The 18,939-nt window shown below is 40.6% G+C and overlaps 1 protein-coding gene across 4 annotated transcripts in view; it reads left to right on the plus strand.

Annotated features, from left to right (window-relative positions):
* The window catches only part of DCP1B (decapping mRNA 1B), a 61,332-nt gene that overhangs the window by 16,631 nt on the left and 25,762 nt on the right, over positions 1 to 18,939 (plus strand). For 3 of the 4 annotated variants that reach the window (XM_084640434.1, XM_084640436.1, XM_084640435.1), the window contains one exon: positions 18,749 to 18,815. In XM_084640434.1, coding sequence (XP_084496560.1) covers positions 18,749 to 18,815 — 67 coding nt within the window. Of the gene's footprint in view, positions 1 to 15,943; positions 15,988 to 18,748; positions 18,816 to 18,939 lie in introns of those variants that run through there. The other variant, XM_084640437.1, reaches the window with a different exon arrangement.

Consider the following 18,939-nt stretch of genomic DNA (forward strand, 5'->3'; position numbering starts at 1 on the left):
CAGGAAACTGCCTGAATCTTCTCAGACACATGGCTGCCTGTACCTTTGTGGTACAGTATGTCAGACTCAGGCTTCGACCTCTTCAGCCGTGGCTCATGTCCGTGTATCACCCAGCCTGGGACAGCTTGGACCAGGATCGTGACCCTGCCTCGCCTGGTGCTCGACTCCCTCCTGTGGTGACTTGACACCCAGGAGGTATGCTCAGGGGTCCCCTTCACCACTCCACAGCCGTCTATTTCGCCAGTGACGGACGCATCAGACTTGGGCTGGGGAGCATATCTGGGAGACCGCAGGACTCAAGGCTCTGGTCTCAGGTGGACTTGGTCTCCACACCCATGTCAGAGAGCTCAGAGCGGTGTGCCTACCATGCCAGACCTTCCGGCCATACTTAATGGGACAAATGTGTATCAGTCATGACAGACAATACAACAGCAGTGTTCTATATCAACAAACAGAGGGATGTACTTTCCTCTCCCCTGTGCCAGGAAGCCCTCATGGTGTGGGACTTGAACATTCAATACACCTGCAAGCGTTGTATCTCCCTGGGGTACAGAACAAGCTGGCGGACCACCTCCGCAGGTTGTTTCACAGCCACGAGTGGTCCCTTTGCCCGGATGTCTCAATTTCAATCTTCCAGAGGTGGGACTTCCCCAGATAGACCTATTCACCACGCGACACAACAGGAAGTGCCAGCAGTTCTGCTCCTTCCAAAATCACAGCCTGGGCTCCAAAGCGGATGCGTTCCTCCTACATTGGAGAGGTTGTCTCCTATACGCCTTTCTGCCCATACCACTCATTCACAAGGTACTCCTCAAGATCCAGCAAGAACGAGCTCAGGTCATATTGATAGCACCAGCCTGGTCCCATCAGTGCTGGTACACATCTCTCCTAGACATGTCCATGGAAGCCCCAATGACCCTGTCGTTCTTCCTGGATCTTCTGACACAAGATCGCAGTCGTCTTCAACATCCGAACCTCAAGTCGCTTCACCTGATGGCGTTGAAGCTCCATGGTTGAACTCGTTGGAGCTTTGCTGTTCAGATCGTGTTAGAGAGGTCCTCCTTGGCAGCAGAAAACCCTCTACGAGAGCCACATACCTTGCCAAGTGGGAGAGATTTTCAATGTGGTTGGCACAGTGCCATTTGTCACTGATGCTAGCCTCAGTGCCGTTTATTCTGTACTGCTTCCTTCATCTGAAGCAGGAGGAGCTCTCGTTGTCATCAATAAGAGTGCACTTAGCCACCATATCAGCCTTCCACCTGGGCACAGAGGGCCGCTCTGTGCTTCTTATCCCTATGGTCAGCCGATTTTTAAAAGGGCTCGACAGGCTATACCCTAACGTCCGTCAGCCTATCTCTGCCTGGGACCTCAACCTTGTCCTTTCTAGGCTCATGGGACCATCCCCTTTGAACCATTAGCGACATGCTCCCTGCTCTACCTCTCTTACAAGGTGGCATTCCTGGTAGCGATAACCTCGGCCAGGAAGGTGTCTTGAGCTCAGGGCCCTACCATCAGAGCCTCCCTACACCGTGTTCTATAAGGACAACATTCAGCTCAGGCCTCATCCTGCTTTCCTCCTGAAGGTTGTGTTGCAGTTTCACATCAACCAGGACATTTTTCTCCAGGTGTTCTACCCTAAGCCACATTCCAGCAGCAGTGGGCAGAGGCTCCACTCTCTGGATGTCCACAGGCGCTAACCTTTTACATCAAGAGAACAAAACCGTTCAGAAAATGGGTCCAGTTATTCATGTCAGTGGCGGACAGAATGAAAGGTCAGCCTGTGTCATCCCAACACATCTCGTCATGGGTAGCGTCCTGTATCCATGAGTGCTACAACCTGGCAGGTGTTCCTGCACCTCCAATCACTACACACTCCACCAGGACGCAGGCTTCATCAACAGCGTTCCTGGCCCAGGTTCCCACTCAGGAAATCTTCAGGGCAGCGATGTGGTCCTCCATCCATACTTCCGCTTCGCACTAAGCGATTACCCAGCAGGCCAGACACGATGCGGCCTTCAGATGAGCAGTGCTCCAATCAGTGGAAGACTCTGATCCTACCACCTATACTTGGGCTTGTGATTGGAATCAACATGAACAAGCACTCGAAGAAGAAAAAACGGTTACTCAAACTGTTGTTCTTCGAGATGTGTTATTCATGTCCATTCCAATACCCACCCTCCTTCCCCTCTGTCGAAGTAGCAGGCAAGAAGGAACTGAGGCAGGGGTGGGTCTGTAGGACTCTATATTGAGCGCCATGAATGCGCGACTCCAGGGGGTGCCTGGACCGACCCGACAGATGCGGTTATCGGGAAAATCTTCCGGCTACCATGCACATGCACGCGCGCACACACCTGATTGGAGTGGACATGAACAACACATCTCGAAGAATAACAGTTACGACAATGTGAGTAATCTTTCTTTGTTGGGTTTTTTTTGTGGGTTTTTTTTTTTTGATAGGTGGATTTCAAAAGGTTTATTTGGTCACTGTACCTGAACTGACAATTTAGTAGTGATCTTAGCAGCTCTTGTGATGTCTTTCTCATCTTTCATCATCCTTAAATTTCAAAACTTCTTAGCTTTCCTGAATGAATGGTCATTTTAGCATTGGGACTTAATCACTGGCTTCATTTAGGTAAGTGTTAAGCTGAGACTCCTGTTTTCAGGCTAAGCTTTGTTCTGTTGTTACCTCATCCTCCCAGTATCCTAAATTCTGTTTCTCTGCCTCATATCGCTTGTGTCCATCCTGTAACCTAGGCTGTCAGCTTCCTGGGATGTGGACAGTTTTCTTTGTTTCTTCAGTGAATATGTAACTATTGTCTTGGTTGTGTCATCTGTAGGGACTGAACCTGGGACTTATAGATCTGCAAGCATGAGTGTGTACTGCAGATCTCCTTAGATCTGGGGCAGTGGCAGACTCATAAACGTGGTACAGCCAATAGAAAGGGGGAGAGACCCAAACTCTGCTAGCACAAATTATGTTTAATATGGTGGGTCACTGACCAGTGTTTCCCTCTAATTTTTCCCACCCACGTGCGGAATGAATTTTGTTATGTGCACCAATATGGAGGTGATGTGTGAGAGGTTTGGAGTGTGGGAGGGGGCTCAGGATTGGGGTGTAGGCTCTGGGGCGGGGCCAGGGATGGGGGGTTCAGTGCTGGGGCAGAGGGTTGGGGTGCAGTCTCTGGGGTGGAGTCGGGGATGAGGGGCTCAGGGTTGGGTGCAGGGGATGAGGGTTCCAGCTGGGGGTGTGGGCTCTGGGATGGGGCCAGGGATGAGGGGTTTGGGGTGCAGGAGGGTGCTCTGGGGCTACAGTAGGGAGAGAGGACTCCCTCCAGCTCTCTCTCCCCACAGCAGCACCTGGGCTGGAGGGGGAGAGGCACCTCTCCCTGCCACAGCAACTCCGGGGCTGGGGCCACAGGATAGGAGCCCCTCCTGCAGCAGGTTCAGGCTCGGGGAGGGGCTCCATGACAGGGCCAGGGCTGGGTTTGGGCCGGGTAGGGGTGCCCCAGCTGTAGCAGATCTGGGTGCCCCGGGCTGTGGCAGAATTGGGGCCAGGGGAGGGGCACCACAGCAGGTGCGGGCCGGGCTTGTGTTCGGAGCGCCCCTCCCTGAGCCGCAGCAGGGTGGGGGCCGGGCTAGGTCGGGGGAGGGGCTCCCCTCCCCCTGGCTGTGGCAGGTCCCTGGGCAGGTTCCCTGTGTATCTGTGCAACACTAAATAGGCTGCTGCAGAGCTTACAGGGAACTTAGGCACTGACCCTAATTAGGATTCCTAGGTGCAACTATAATATAAATAATTGGCTTTACAGACCCTGACAGATCATCTTTTAAACAGTACAGTAAATATCTCTTGCAACTAAATTTCATTTGCAATTACAGGTAGTTCAACTCAGAACTGAGGAACTTCTTGTCCTGCCTGTCCTCAAATTTTGCAGATTTACACTCAGTTGATGTTTTGGCAGATGTCCAAAGAAGTAACCTAAAATGTCTTTACTTTTTTAGTCTTCATTCTTTGCCTCAGGAAGGGAGCTTTCTCAAAGGCCATACTCAGTGGGCAAGTGATTGCAGGGTCTTTGGACAAGATTATACTTCTTGTTAAATTGGATTTTACTATGCTTGTGCCTGGATGACCTTAAGCTAGAACCCATCTCTGTTGGGAGAACTCATTTTAGAGTCTGCTAGAATGGAGTTCATTTCAGTGCACCTTTCTAATTTAATGGAATTCTGGTTAACAATAATTTACTCAATTGTTTTCATTGTGAGAGAGATTTAATTGGGGATCGGTCCTGCTTTGAGCAGGGGATTGGACTAGATGACCTCCTGAGGTCCCTTCCAACCCTGATATTCTATGATTCTATGAAATTGACATTTTTAGACCTTCTGCCCTTGACCTATTGAGGCTGAATTCCTTTTGTAGAAGTATCAGTGTTAAAGTGGAGAGGAGTATCAGCACAGTTGTCGGTCCTGGGAAAGTTCTCCTGGTTATGCTACTGGACTAAATAAGCCTTTCTGAAGTATACATTTAACTAGTAGGGACGGGTGTGGATTTTTGATATAACTACATTACACATCAAATCTCACATTTTGAATTTGTAGTTTGTTTAAATGAAAAATGGGTCCATGTTCAATCAGAAAACTTCTAATTTTTAAAAAATCTGTTTTTTAGGCACAGAAGCAACATTTTCTTTGTATCCCTGTAACTTAAAAGGAAGACAATTTGTTGTGGGGATAGTTTGGATTTTAAAAGTATTCTGACCCAATGTGCTGTGTCTGTGTAGTTCCATCAAAGAAGACACCTTTATGGCTGCAAACCCCTTTTAAAATATTCATAAATATTTTGTGTGTATGCAATAATATTGTTCTAAAGTGAGAATGGTGAAACTATGTCAGTTCAGGTCACTGAACACAGAGGGCTTGCCCACACGAGTGGACTTTTTAATGTCGATTGATTCCCAGTTAACTCAAGATAGATAATGTGTTTGTAAAGTCACTCCACAATAGTTTGTTCCAGAATACAAATGTTTGCGGTTGAACCTAAGCTGTGTCCGAGAGAGACGTCTTTGCTACAAAAACAGTTTCAAATTCCACCTATCTAGAGGATCTGCAATTTTTTCTTCATTCTACAATATACTGTCTTTTTTTAAAAAATGCTTGTTTTCCATTGTTAAAATACAGCAATCACAGCTTGTACGCCAATGATAATCTTGCCTCCCACTAAACAAGAACAGCAGCAGAGGCAGATATTGACCCCCTCCTTCACTTCAAGGTATTGACCCTCCTTCCTTCACTTCACAGCTTATCTAAGACCATTTAAATGCTATGATTACTAAGCATAGACATTTTCTTCTTTTTATTTTTTGTTAAAAAGGGAAAATAAATTAAATGGGAAGAAAATAGTTTGGTAATAATAAGATTGCACTGTTAAAAGCAGGTAAGGATTAGGTTAAAGTCTCTCTCTCGATCAGAATTTGATTCCCTAAATTGGCTAAAAAAAGCAATCGCTATTAATGCTCTATTCCCCCATCCTCATTCCCCTCTTGTATTCTACTCCCCTTAATGGATGAATCAAGTGTAAGAGACAGGAAAAAAACCACTTGAGTAAGATCAAATGGGAGAATAAGTAAGGATAGAAATGGGTGGGGGGTAATTAAGTTATATTTTATTAGAGTTCTGTGAAACTCACCCCTATTTATTTTTTTAAAGATAGCAAAAATCCCAAATGCTTACCTGTAATTGTTATACCAGGAGTTTTATGGCTAGTTGGAACTGTAGGACTCTGTCTGGCGATTAATTGTGAACAGATGCATTGCTGTGCAAGCTCCTCAAGACAAATATGCAGGATCAGGCCTTTATTAGGAAATAGGAATAGCTCACTACCTACTGTCTCAGTCAGGTTGCATTATATAGAATATGAATGTAAGACACAATCCCTCTCTCTTTGAAGTCTATAGCAAAAATGTAACTGATTTCAGTGGGAGTAGAATCCCACTGTGAAATGTCAGGTCCGAAGAGCACAGGATCATTCACTGCCAGGAAAATAAGCATGTGGTATATACATCAGTAACGATAATTTAATGAGTAAATAAGGAAAAAGCGGAGTGGGAAAACATTCATAGTTGGTCATATTTTCCCCCTTCCTCATAGAGGGCATTGAACAGACCTGTTCTGTTAAACACTGTTTTAAAGTATTTTGGATTTTGCTTTTAATTAATGTGGGTAGGAAATGTAATTTCAGAATTGTAGGATCTAAATCACAAAGGAGATGAATCTTTAAAAACAGAACAAAGAGCAGCAGCACACACATGCTTTACTCAGGTTTCAGAGTAGCAGCCGTGTTAGTCTGTATTCGCAAAAAGAAAAAGGAGTACTTGCGGCACCTTAGAGACTAACAAATTTATTTGAGCATAAGCTTTCGTGAGCTACAGCTCACTTCATCGGATGCATTCAGTGAAAGCTTATGCTCAAATAAATTTGTTAGTCTGTAAGGTGCCAGAGATACTCCTTTTCTTTATGCTTTACTCAGTGTTTTCAGAAGTGATTTTTCCAATTGGTTGTAACTTTATTTTTGTTGTTAATGGTTCCCTTAAATCAAAGTGTATGCTCAATGAGGGCTGTATATATGCCAATTCTTGTAGCCCTGTTTGAAAACAGGTTAAAAAATTACAACGGGGAAAAATATTTTCCCCCATGATTCAACACAATTACAGGGATTTTGTTCAAACTCTTTTAAAAAAAAACCTTTCTGCACAGTCTGATCTGAGCATGAAAATCTTCAACTGAAAAGGTGAACATTTTATGAAGTCCTGTAGATGTGAAAATGGATTTGTTATGGTAACAGTTTTGCAACCTTACCTATAGTGGGTAAAGCTGTCATTTTCAAGTATCCCTATTGCCTGATAAAGATGGTAATCCACAAGAAAAAGAAATGCCTCTCTGCTAATGTGAATTTTCAACTATGTGGAATAATGGACTTGATTTGAAAGTCAGTGAAATTGTATGTCATGTGAGAAGAAACAGACTGAAGCTAAAGATAGCAATGCTATGTAGACTTTCAGTGGCTGATGGTGATTTTGTATTCTGTGGGATTGTATCCCTGTTTAGCCAGGAAGACTGTTGCAGAAAGTGCATGAAGGAGAATAAAGGCGTATTTAGAGCACTCTGAAGATGTGGGTGAGATTCTTAATGAGGTGGAAAGAGGAATAATTCAGTGTATTTCTGCTGAACACAGCCTTAGTTTCCCATTTATGGATGTCAGTACATAGGCAATATGCTAGCCGCACTGAACATTTACTGCTGAGTGTACTGCCAACAATGGGAATTCCGGACATCTTTTCAAGATAAGATAGGCATATGATGCAGAAAAGCACAATAGTTAAAGATGGAATGGATTTTTTTTAAAGAGGGTAACTTTTCATGTGACACTTTTCCCTCCTCTCTTACCTCCTCATATAGGATAAAATGGAAAGCAGTCTGTGTTGTTTTCAGGACAGTGAATATGTAAGTAGTACTTTTGGAAATTGGCCAGCAGAAAACAAGAATCTCAGACAATTAATTCCCCTTTAGAAATCAGTCTTACCAGCCCCTTTTTAAAAAAAACACATTTAATATTTTGTCTTCAAATGTTGTTTACATATTCTTTACTCTAAAATGAAACCCCATTCTTCCCATCTACTCCCACCCAAGCCCATGCCCACACTTTGCCTGTGACTACATTTTATACTCTGGAATCAAATATTTTTGCTAAAATCCTGTCTCTTCCTTTTCTAGATGGAAATGGGGACTGGAATTAATTAGATGCTTAAAAGTCAGTACATTACCCAGTGAAGTGCTTCTCTACTTAGCTGTAGAGATCTGAGAATTTCCAGAGCACACTGTATCCTGTGGCAGTGCATTTATACACACACAATTTCAAAATATATTACCAACGGTTATTAGAATGCTTTGTTCATCGAAGCTCTTTCAGATACAAAATTGACTGGTCTGTTTCAGTAGGAATGGAATACATCACAATAGATTTCAGGATATCATTACTTACATCACAGTATAATGGGGTCTTACCTCCAGGTTGGATGTAGAAGCAGTTAAGCTGAGTTTCGTGCACCAACTTGCCCTTATACCTCACCTCAGGTTCACCAGGCAGAAGACTGGGTAGTGGGTGATATGCTGAAGTGGCTTGCCGAACAAAGGCTTGAAACATTTTATATTTCCAAAGGTAGCTTTGCACAGCTGAATCTAAATATTCTGTATATAGCAAAAGTAGATTCCTGATAGTCAGTGGTTTCCTACTTGAGTATCATTTAAACCTAATAGCCACAAAACTTGCCCAGATGTTAAACCCCTGTCTTGCAAAAGCTCTTGTGACCAAAACTACAGAAACTATTGTCCAGCTATTTGAAACTTGAGCAACGTCTCTTGCACTATCTTTTCTTCCCTAGCTCTTTACTCCTAATCCTTTTCTTGTCCTGTGTGCCTGATGCTTGGTTAAAGCCCTCACTTCCCCCAATGGTTTTACAGGAAAACTTGGATTGAGAAGTGAAGATAATGGGCTCCATCCGCCTGTCAGCTCATCACCTCACTGAGTCATGGTGATCTCTGGTTTTTGTAAATCACCACTAACTTGTCTGATATCTTCTTGTGTTTGAAGAAAGATAGGTTTTGTCTAGGGGTGAGTGGACCTCAGGCCTGACATAGCCAGAAAACTTCTCCTGGAATGTGAGCTTTGTTTTTTTACATAGAAACTTATAGTTGTAACCATTTCTCAAAACAAGATAAATAGGGAAGAGAGTGTACCATATGATGCATATACAGAATAATTCATGTGTGTAGTTGATGTAATATAAGATGCTTGATGCTCAACAAATCTGCCTTTGTCAGAGCAAACACTGAAAATCAACATTAAACCATATTTTCCATTAAAAACATGAAACCCAAGTACAGGATGGCATACCCTGTAAAGCACAAGGAATGTGTTCTATAATAAAATTCAGTTCAACTGTTCCAGTGTCATTCTATAAAGTTTGCAAATGTGTTTTTAAAAACCTGAAAAACAGTAACTTAGTGTTGGGGCTCAATCATCCCGGTCTAGGATTATAAATACTATTAATGACTGGCATGGTTTATATTATTATAATTTCTCTGCAATTCAGAGTTTGTGTTAATCGGCAAATGAAAGTAATCCTAAAACATTACATCTGGTTAACTTCCTTCTAGCCAGGATATTGCCATCCTAGAAATGTTCATTCCTGTTCTAAAATCTACAGCTGTTGTTTGCTGATATATTGCTTAAAATTATGATAAGAAATCCTCTCTCCACCCATTCTTGTAATTATTTTACATATGTATGCTCTCCTATGCCTTTCTGAGCTTGTGTTTCAGTGATACTGGGGTTATTTTTATATGAATAACAACCAGAGCCATTAGCCAGGGTAGAAATTTGTAAAGGATGTAAGCCTCGTGCTTCAGGCCAGAAGTCAACCACAAACTGCCAAGGGTTAGGAATGAACTTCCTCTATTTTTAAGCTCATCCATAATGGTCTGTTGTAGAATTTCTTGAATCTTTTTCTGAAACATCTGGTAGTTTTCACTGTTTGAGACAAGATATTGAATTAGGTGGACATGCTATGGCAATTCATTTGCCCCTGTGTCAAACTTTGCAGAAAGTCAGTGTTCACATTCTTTGCTTAACAGGCTGTGTTGTCTGCATATACTCTACACAATAACTTATATCTCAACACAACATCTTTCAATGTGCGGGGGAGGGACTTGGGGGTAAAATGAAAATTTAGAACATACAAAGCCATCAGGGCTTGTAGTTTCACGTGAGTAGGTCGAGGTGTTATGTAATGTTTTAATTAGGTTCTTTTCTCTCTCTCTCTCTTTGGTTGTCTCCTCTCTTTTTTGGTTTCTATCACATGAACATTTTGTACATCTCATCACACAGAAAATAAAAAGCTTCCATAATGCCCTAGAAGAGATTCTTGTCACTGAAAGATGCGGTGCTGGGATTTAAGTTCCTATAGGCCAAGAGTTGAGGCATTTTTGTATTTTGAATTCATGCCTTTCAGAAGTTGGGGTTCAAGTTTGTAATCAGCATATGATTTCCTTAAAATAGGTTCAGCAGACATTACGTTGTCAGTGGTTCAGCCAGTTTTGTTTCCTTGCTTGAGAGAGCTGAAAGGTCTAAGTGCAAGATTATAGGAGGCAAAGTAGAAAACCAAATGTAGGAAGTAATAGTTCTTGATCAAGAGACAGCCACACATGGAGATTCTTGAGAAATCAAATTAGTTAACCTGAAACTATCTTTGAGGAAATTTCCAGTTTGTGCAGAGTTGATGGAAGTATAACACCAGGAGGTGGGGGTGGATGAGAGAAAGGAAGATGAAGGATGTTGAAGTGTTTCTTTCCCAAGAAATTGTTTGCAGTGAAAAAGCATGTTTGTTTTCCCAATATAATTGAAAAGGCACATTTGTTTTCTGGGAGAACCTGTTTTTCCATGCCTCTGCAGATTTTGTGAAATATGAACCTCCTGATTTGCAGATCCAAGTTCTTATTTAACACACAACTCTATTATATTTTTGGGGGTCAAAAATCCCATTTTCAACTGGGTTGCCTTCCTGCCTTCCTTCAGCATTTAAAAAGTGTCTGGCTATTACACCAACAGGAAATTGATGAGCCTATATGTTCTGCTGAACTAACCTGTTAAACTGAAGGTTTGAAACAGAGAATTTGCTGCATATTTCTTTTTTAAATTACATTGGTGAAAAACTTGATTCCAAAACTAAAGGCATAGTGAGTAGCCATACAGACTACTCCACTCAACAATTATCTTATTTGAAAAGTCAATCAATCTGCCCGTTTTACAGTAATCTGAACCTTAATTTAAAACACAGTTAAACCAAAATTGATAAAATAGGATATATAAATACCCTAAAACCAAAAAAACCCTAATCAATTAACAAAGGGAAAACACAACATCATTCAAAGTATAATCACTCTTACCTAAAATTCAGGCATTATAGAAAGGGGGAATTTTAATACCCTGTAGATTTTCCAGCATTTGAAAATGTATTAGCCATACGTATGTGAAAAGGGGATGAAGCTGCAACAAGATGTCAAAGCTTTTCTTGTAAACACAGTGTGAACTTATCTATGACTAGAATAAACCAAATCCTGTTTACTCTTTTTTTTTTTTCCTGAGGGAGGCATGCCCGCTTTTTGTGCCCAAGAAATTTTGCCTGCTAAAATCATATTTCTCATTTTCCTCTGGAAACTCTGTCTGTGTGCAGATGTCTGCATTATTGGAGATAAATAATAGTGAAGTATGGCAGAAGAGAGGGCTGCAGAGGATTCAGTAGAAAATTTATTTTTTCATGTATTACAAAATTTTAAAAGGCCAAGACAAATTGATAAAAGCACAGTCAAAGGGTGTGATGTAAAGATGAACTGCAAAGCTAAAGTGAAAATTGACTTAAAGGGACACTGCCAACCTGAAATTGCACAATTGCAAAAAGAGTTTAAAGTAGTTTCAGATACTACATCAGCTTATGAGTCTCCAGCCAATTTTTATGGCTTTATAATGATATCTTCCTATTTTTTAAAATGTTTTTCTTACTGCAGTTAGTAAATGAAAGATCCATCCAAACACAGGAAACTGAAGAAACAATGAAATTGACCATGCACAAAGTGTCAAATACAGAGAGTAAACAAATTGAAAAAATACAGGGGAAAAAGTTACAGTAATCTTTACACGTTACTCATAACAATAGGTACAAGTTTGAGAAAAGTTGGATTTTTGTGCTTGATGGTGTCCCTTTAAGCCCAGAACTACAAATGCATTTCCATTAACTTAAGGTCTAGAAGCATTCAGCTCAGAAATAAGCTAAAATTGATCATTATAGGCAGAGCTGGAAGCAGCATCTATAGTTACGGTTGCTTAACACTTTCCATTATAAGCCCTTCTTTTCAAATGCTTATAATTTTTCCGAACTTTTAACCATTTGGGCTGAAAGCTTCCATGCTTCCTCACAACCTCAGGCTCATTTTGTTTGCTTGTTTGTTTTGTTTAATTTCAGCAAAAATGGTTCATCTATTTCTGAGAATGAGGTTGGGGAAAATAGGTAGTTTTACAAATGTTAAATTATTCTTGTTTCTTTGAAGATCTCTAGCACCTCTGGAGTTTGGAGCAGGAACTTAACACTTAGCAAGAGGGTAGCAGGATCGAAGAGGTGCTTTTTGAGGGCCCCAGAAATATACACCCAGATTTGGCTGTGTTATAAACCTCTGAAAAGTGCTACAACAGATCTTGATAGAGGCTTTTGGGGAGACATTGTAGGAGCAGCTGCCATTTCTTTAGCTTAGGGAAAGGTAGAGTGGAAATAATGAAGGCGCTAGGGGGACGGGGAAGTGCTGCTCTCATTCCTTCTCTCTAAAAGCAACATGAGCGCTCCCTCTCATCTGCCCAGTTTGGGGGAGCAATGCTCCTGCATGCTTACCCTCTTCCTTGACTGCTACTGCAATGAGTTCCTCTTTCTGTTTGTCTACTTTTACCACTGTGATAAGGTGGGCTGAGAGCCAGAAAAAGACCATGTGTTCTAGTTTCATCTCTTCCACTGGCTGGTGTTAATAATCATCTGCACTTTATAGCCCTTTTAATTGAGCAAGGCCTCCTACTCCTACCTTAGAATTCAAATATCACTCCCCATTTTACAAATTTTGTAACTGAGATAGTAATAGTGAATTATGGCACAGAAGGGAATAGAACCCAGGGGCCAGATTATGTGCTGTGCCTGTAGCTCAGGATGAGGAGGAAAAAGTGACTTTAAGCCCCCTGTTTGCCTCCCAGAGTCTGTGGTACCTATTGACTATTTTACTGCCCAGATTTTTATGGTGATAGATTTCTACTCTACAGTCAGATCATTTGTTGTAGATGAGGGCCTTGCCTCCCATCTTTTGTTTTGATAGTGTGCCCTAAGAAGTTGATGGAGACAATTGCATTCCAGATCTTTGAGGAATCATGCAGATTACCTTTGAAGCCCTCTACTGACGGAATATTATGAGAGGAAGGACAGTCTTGTAGTTGAGACTCAGAAGATCAGGGGGGAGGGGACAGGAAGGAGGCAGAATCTTCCCACATGTCTTTTGTATTGTGTAAAGATAACTCTGAAAATGATTTTATTTTCCTTCAATAAAATATTTTCCCTGCTTGTTTTTTCACCTTTGAAATAATGAAAATATCAAGTCTTCCTATCCCTGTTTATGTTGAAAGTGGATTGGGAGTTTTATCAGCCTTTTAATTGAAGGAGAGAATTCTTCAATCTTTAATAGAGAGCTTTTTTCCCAGCTGCTTGTTAGTTGTTTGAGTTACAGTAGTGTTAGCAAAAGCAGAGAGTTTTAGTCTTAATAAAAATCACTTTCCTGCTCAGTTAATCGGGTTTTACTTCCTTGATAGTTGTGGTGTCACAAACATGTTAATTCTTGAGTTCTCCAGAGAGTTTTCCAGGAAAATGACAGATCTGACCTGAATTTATATCATAAAAAGCAAAAGGAGACAAAACAAAACGAAACAACTTCTCAGGCCTTCTTTGCCTCAGCTATACATCATAGAGAAAACAAAAGGGTACAATCCCCCTCCACCCCCAATTTACAGGTGATCTTTAAATGTGGGCTTAGCAAGAAGCTGGTATTTTATTTATGATTGACTGTTAGTGACTGACAACAACAAAATAGTTGAGAGAGGGACAGCTTTTATGGGAATACAGACTTTATATAAAATGTTATATTTCATGGGGGGTTAATATTGATAGGCTTTAAAGTTACTTTTCTTTATCAAGATGAAGATTCCAGAAAAATAGTTGTTTCTCATGTAGCTAAGGCCCTGCGTTTTGGGGTTTTATTTCATTTAAAATTTCCCAGGAATTTAATCAGTATTGAAAAAACTTTTTTTTTTTAAAGGATGATTGATAAAAACCAAACATGAAGGCTACGGGGCTGGGGGGCAGAAGGCAGTCCAGTATTCATGGGGAAGGCGGCAGCCTTCCATTCCCTGGAGGCGTGTTGCTGCAGAAATCATGCAGTCTTGGCTACCAGGGCACAGCTCCCTCCGTGTCTCACTTGCCTACTGTGCAAGGGAAGCACTTGGAGCCATTCTGAAGGGTCGGAGTCAGGAGGAGGCTCTGTCTGGCAGAGAAAACAGTCCAGAGTTATTGCCTATGTCCCTACTTGTCTCATTCCCCTACTGCACAGGGAGTCGGGTGATAAGGGGACGAGATGTGCAGGGAGCCCCACTTGGCTGCCAGGATGTGGCTCCCTGCCTGTCTTGCTACTGCTCAGCATAGCAGCAGGTGCCGAGTGGCAGTTGACTTCTGTGGAGGCGCACTGTGCCTTTTGGCAGGGGCACTGCAAGGGCAGAGCCAGATCGAGGGCATTCCTGCATTTGCAAAATACAGGTTAAAATTGATAAAATCCAAATTCTTGTTTGTGTCAAAACCCATGAATTTTGGGAGTTAATTTGATAAAAAAACAAAAATTTACTTATAGCCCTGTTCCAGAAGAGCAATTACTGTAAATTCCTTAGAGAGACAAGGTGGGTGAGGTCATATCTTTGATTGGACCAACTTCTGTTGGTGAGAGAGAGTAACTTATGAGCAACACAGAGCTCTTTTTCAGGGACCAGCATGGCTACAACTACATTGTAAAGGCCTTGGTTTTTGAGGGAACTGGAGATGATGAAATGGTTAACTGATCATAGGTTTGTTCAAACTTATTTTTAGTTTTGCTGATGGGTGAATGTTGAGTGACTGTTGCCAGGATTCTTTTCTAATCAGTTATTTTTATGCTGAACATTCCAGAAACTTATGATACAGAATCATTTCAAAACTTTTTTTTCACCTGGATAAGTACATGCCAGCTTCCTCAAAAGTGGTCTAATGTTACTGGACTTTTGACATTTTGAGAAGGAATTGCAGATTTACAGTGTCTAGTATGTTAACCAGCAAATATTTTAAAATTTCTGATTTAAGTAGAGCTTTTCCAAGTTGATGCTTAATAAAAGATGATCTAATCTGACCTCGATTGGCCCAAGTTGTGTGGCTTCAAGGTGTGCCTTGCACCTGATTTGTCAGAAGACCTTGGGGGGCGGTGCTGCATGGCTGAGTAAATGAAATTTTCAAACTGTTGGAACTAAGGATAAGGCTGAAAACATTACCTTTTTGAGTCAGTACGCCACCTGAGGGAAAACTGACATTCCAGAATATCCAAGATCCACTCAAGTCTCTACTATAGTATCTCTGGACGGTGTGTGTGTGGGGGGGGGGGCGCTAGTCACCAAATAAGACTAAAATTCTAAGGAGGAAGCTTTATAATTGGCTTTGATGTTGTGATTTAAACATATTAAATAATTTAGTTTCCATAGTAAGCCATTGACTGGCTTTAAATCATTGATTTGATTCACGTTGGTAAAATTCTTTAGTTAGGACTTAGAACCAGACAGCCACTTTCTTAGAATCCTGTTTAGAATGTATAAGGATTGACTATTTTTAATATTAATCCTATGATTTAACTAGTTAGACTGGAATTAAATCATCAAACTCGATTATTTGATATTTATTTTGATCTGATAGTTGTAATGCTTTATTTCTAGTTTAGTTTAATATTATTAATAATAGTTTAGTTTTGGTGATATGTTTTCTTAATTTTGTTTTTCTTTGAGTCTTAATAAAATTTATAAGATTGATACTGAGTCACATTTCTTTCAGTAAGCAGTATGGGTCCTGACCAGCTCCCCCTAATTAGTCTTTGGTTCTTACAGAGTCCATGTGGTTTTGTTAGCTCTATCAGCATCTTCTGATATCATTGTCCATTATGTGTTTGTTTTGCTAACACGCTGTAAAGCCTTCCAGGAATGGATAAAAGAGGCCTTTCAGTAGATTTCTTTCTCTCTCTGGAAGAGATCTCAAAGGATGAGGAGTATCCTTTTCGTCCTTTGCTAAATGTGTAAGTATAGTGTGGGGAAAGCAGAGACACATTTTGCCTGTGAGATTACCACTTGGCAGATGATACTCAGATCTAATTTTTTGTTTGTTTTTTGCCAAACACTGCCTGATAGAGTTAGGGGAACGGATAGGAGCAATCTGGTTTAGACACAATCTAGGTGAGACAAACTATTGTAATAAGTACTAGAGTGCTTCTAGAGAATTTGGTGGTGTGTGAGTTCACCTTTTATTACAGGGATATGGCAGGCCCCTGCCATTACAGTTTTTGGAGTCTGGTATCATTTTAGATTTATTGATGCTCCTGGATTCTTAGGTACTAGCTATAGTATGTATTGCCTTTTCTGTCTATCTATCGCTCTATCAGGAGCGTGTGGCTGTTCCACTCTTAACACAGACTTTGCCCCAGTAATCCATGCCTTAGTCATCTAAGGGCTAGTCTACGCTTGCAACGCTAAAGTGCTACCGCTGCAGTGCTTTAATGCGCCTTGTGTGATTATTGTGTTCCGTTGTCTTGTAATTGATTTTAGCGATGTAAATCTCCCAGGTGTCAAATATAAATTTCTTAAAAAACAAATCAAAACCCTAAAACTCAGTCACACAAACACCTGATTTAGCAGTTTATGATAATGCCAGCGGTAGGAGGCGGAATAAAGATTTTTGACTAAAGATATGGCAGGCAACTATGGTCTTACACTATGACCAGTCCCATACTAGGGACCCATTTACAGCACGGAGCACCTTGGCACAATTGAAATACAAGTTGGACATGACTGGGTAGATGGGACTTTGCAGAGCATTTAAAATGGTTTGTTAAAACTCTTTAAAACAGTGTTCAGTTTTAACTGTATTTTAATCACGTCTTTCCTCTACTGTATTGTATTGGAGGATTCAGTTATTGTACTGTTCGTAGTGTAAACAGGACCTAACAGAACAATGAATTTTTCAAATATTTGGTATAAAAAAGGATGTTTAGTTTTTGAGTTTATGCATACTCTGTTAGTAATTAGGGATCCTAAAAATAGATCCCATGTTTAGTTTTAAAGATTTGCAGTTTAACATTCCTGACATTTAGTGGTTTGTGTTATAAACTCAGTGTTTTTAAATGTAGGTTTTAAAGTTTAATTTTCTTTTCTGTAGAGGATGTTCATTATTGGCACAATTCACACCAACAGCTCTGTTACATATTTATACATGAGTTTTGGAACCATCACAGCCTCTGGTATAAAATGTCTTATTTAGACAAGTAATAAAATCATCATGACTCTACTCTGAAAATTAATGATGATATGCACCATATATAGTTTTAAAATGTGCTGTTCATTGCCTATTTATTTTGTGTCCTCCTCTCCCCACACTGCCAGAGCATTGTGATTAAATCATATTTAAATGTAATCTTTTGGAAAATTTAACTTCAGTCCTTTTTTAGTTATACAAATGACTTGCAAATAACAAATGGCTGAAAATTTGAGGGGAAATAGGGTGGAGGGCTCATTGCACTTCTGTTCCTTACAAACAGCTGTAAACTAATTTTCTTTTCAAATGTTAACAAAGGCCTTTCCAGCTTAAACCTCCTATGCCAAGTTTTCATTCCACAATTAAGCTGTGGAAATAGATGTGTAGAATAGAAGGAGTGATCGCGCTGGGTCACCATAATACAGAGAGAGTTACAGGACACATGACAATGAGTTTAATTAACAGTCTGAATGTGTTAAAATGCTGTCTTCTATTTTCATTTCCATCCCTTTCAAATAAGGCCCTGTCCCAACTGTGCTGACCATGGCAGCAATAACTATATTGTAATAAGGTTACAGTTAGCACAGTTTCCCTGATCTGCCTGGACAGGAGCTCCTTTCTGAGACTCTTGACAGCCAAACATCGTTACAGCTGTACCCCAGTAGGTACATTCAGTTATGTAGCATGTTTCTGATTGGAAAACTTCTTGTTTTGCACTGAACAAGAAAGTTGTGCTAGCTACAACTCTGTTTATTGCAGTCATTGTGGTTTCATTACTACTGTGGACAGGGCATAAGCCTGGATGTTTTGAGAATTTTTTATTATCAGTACATTTAAATTGGCTGCTAGGAAAGGCTGCAGGAAGTTATGTTTGTGGACTAGACTGTATTCTCCAGTCCTGGGGTTGGTTGCATCTTCTAGTATATAATTTGCTACTTTTTGGGGAGAGGGAGGAGTGGTAATGGGCAACAATAAAGGTGACCTGCAAAGGGGGAAAATTGGGGTTATGCTTTTCCTTTGTATAGTATGTAAGAAGAGTCTGCAAAGTTGTTCTTGTTTTTTAAACATTTTTTTCGCTTGTTTGTTGCATTACTAATTCAGGTTCTGTCTAACTGTAATACACTGATAAGTGAGGTCTAGTAAAATAATGACATGACAAAAGCTAAACAAATGAAAGTCAAGTAATTTGAGAAGAGAAGAAGAATTTGTTTTTTATTGAGAACTGTTTAACTCCAATAACTAACATTGTGGAGAAAAGGATTCCACACTCCCACGCCCTCAGTGCAGGCTTGAGAGCTAGCAATGTACAGTCTCTGAGATATCCAATAAATCCTCCGGCAAAATCAGGGAAGACCAGAGTTGACATATCTGTAATCAGGAAAAAAAAATCTTTTAAAATGTTTCTTTAAAAAAAAAATAATAATCCTTTGCAAGTCACCTTTAACTATACACTCCAAAGAGAGTTGCTGTCAGGTGGAATACTATGTATGAGAAGGTGCTCATAGTTTGTGTTTGATGTGCATTTACAGTGTCCATTTATGGAATTTGGTTTTATGATAAGGAAGAATGCCAAAGAATTGCAGAGCTCATGAAAAAGTAAGTGATGATGAGTAAACAAGATTTTTGTGCTCTTTATGTGTATGTACGTCTGTATATACATGCACATTATATTGCTTGGATGGTATTACTCCTTTGAATATTAACCCCATTTATACTGGAC

The sequence above is a fragment of the Lepidochelys olivacea genome (genome assembly GCF_965140295.1).
Source record: "Lepidochelys olivacea isolate rLepOli2 genome assembly, chromosome: 1".
NCBI lineage: Eukaryota > Metazoa > Chordata > Testudines > Cheloniidae > Lepidochelys > Lepidochelys olivacea.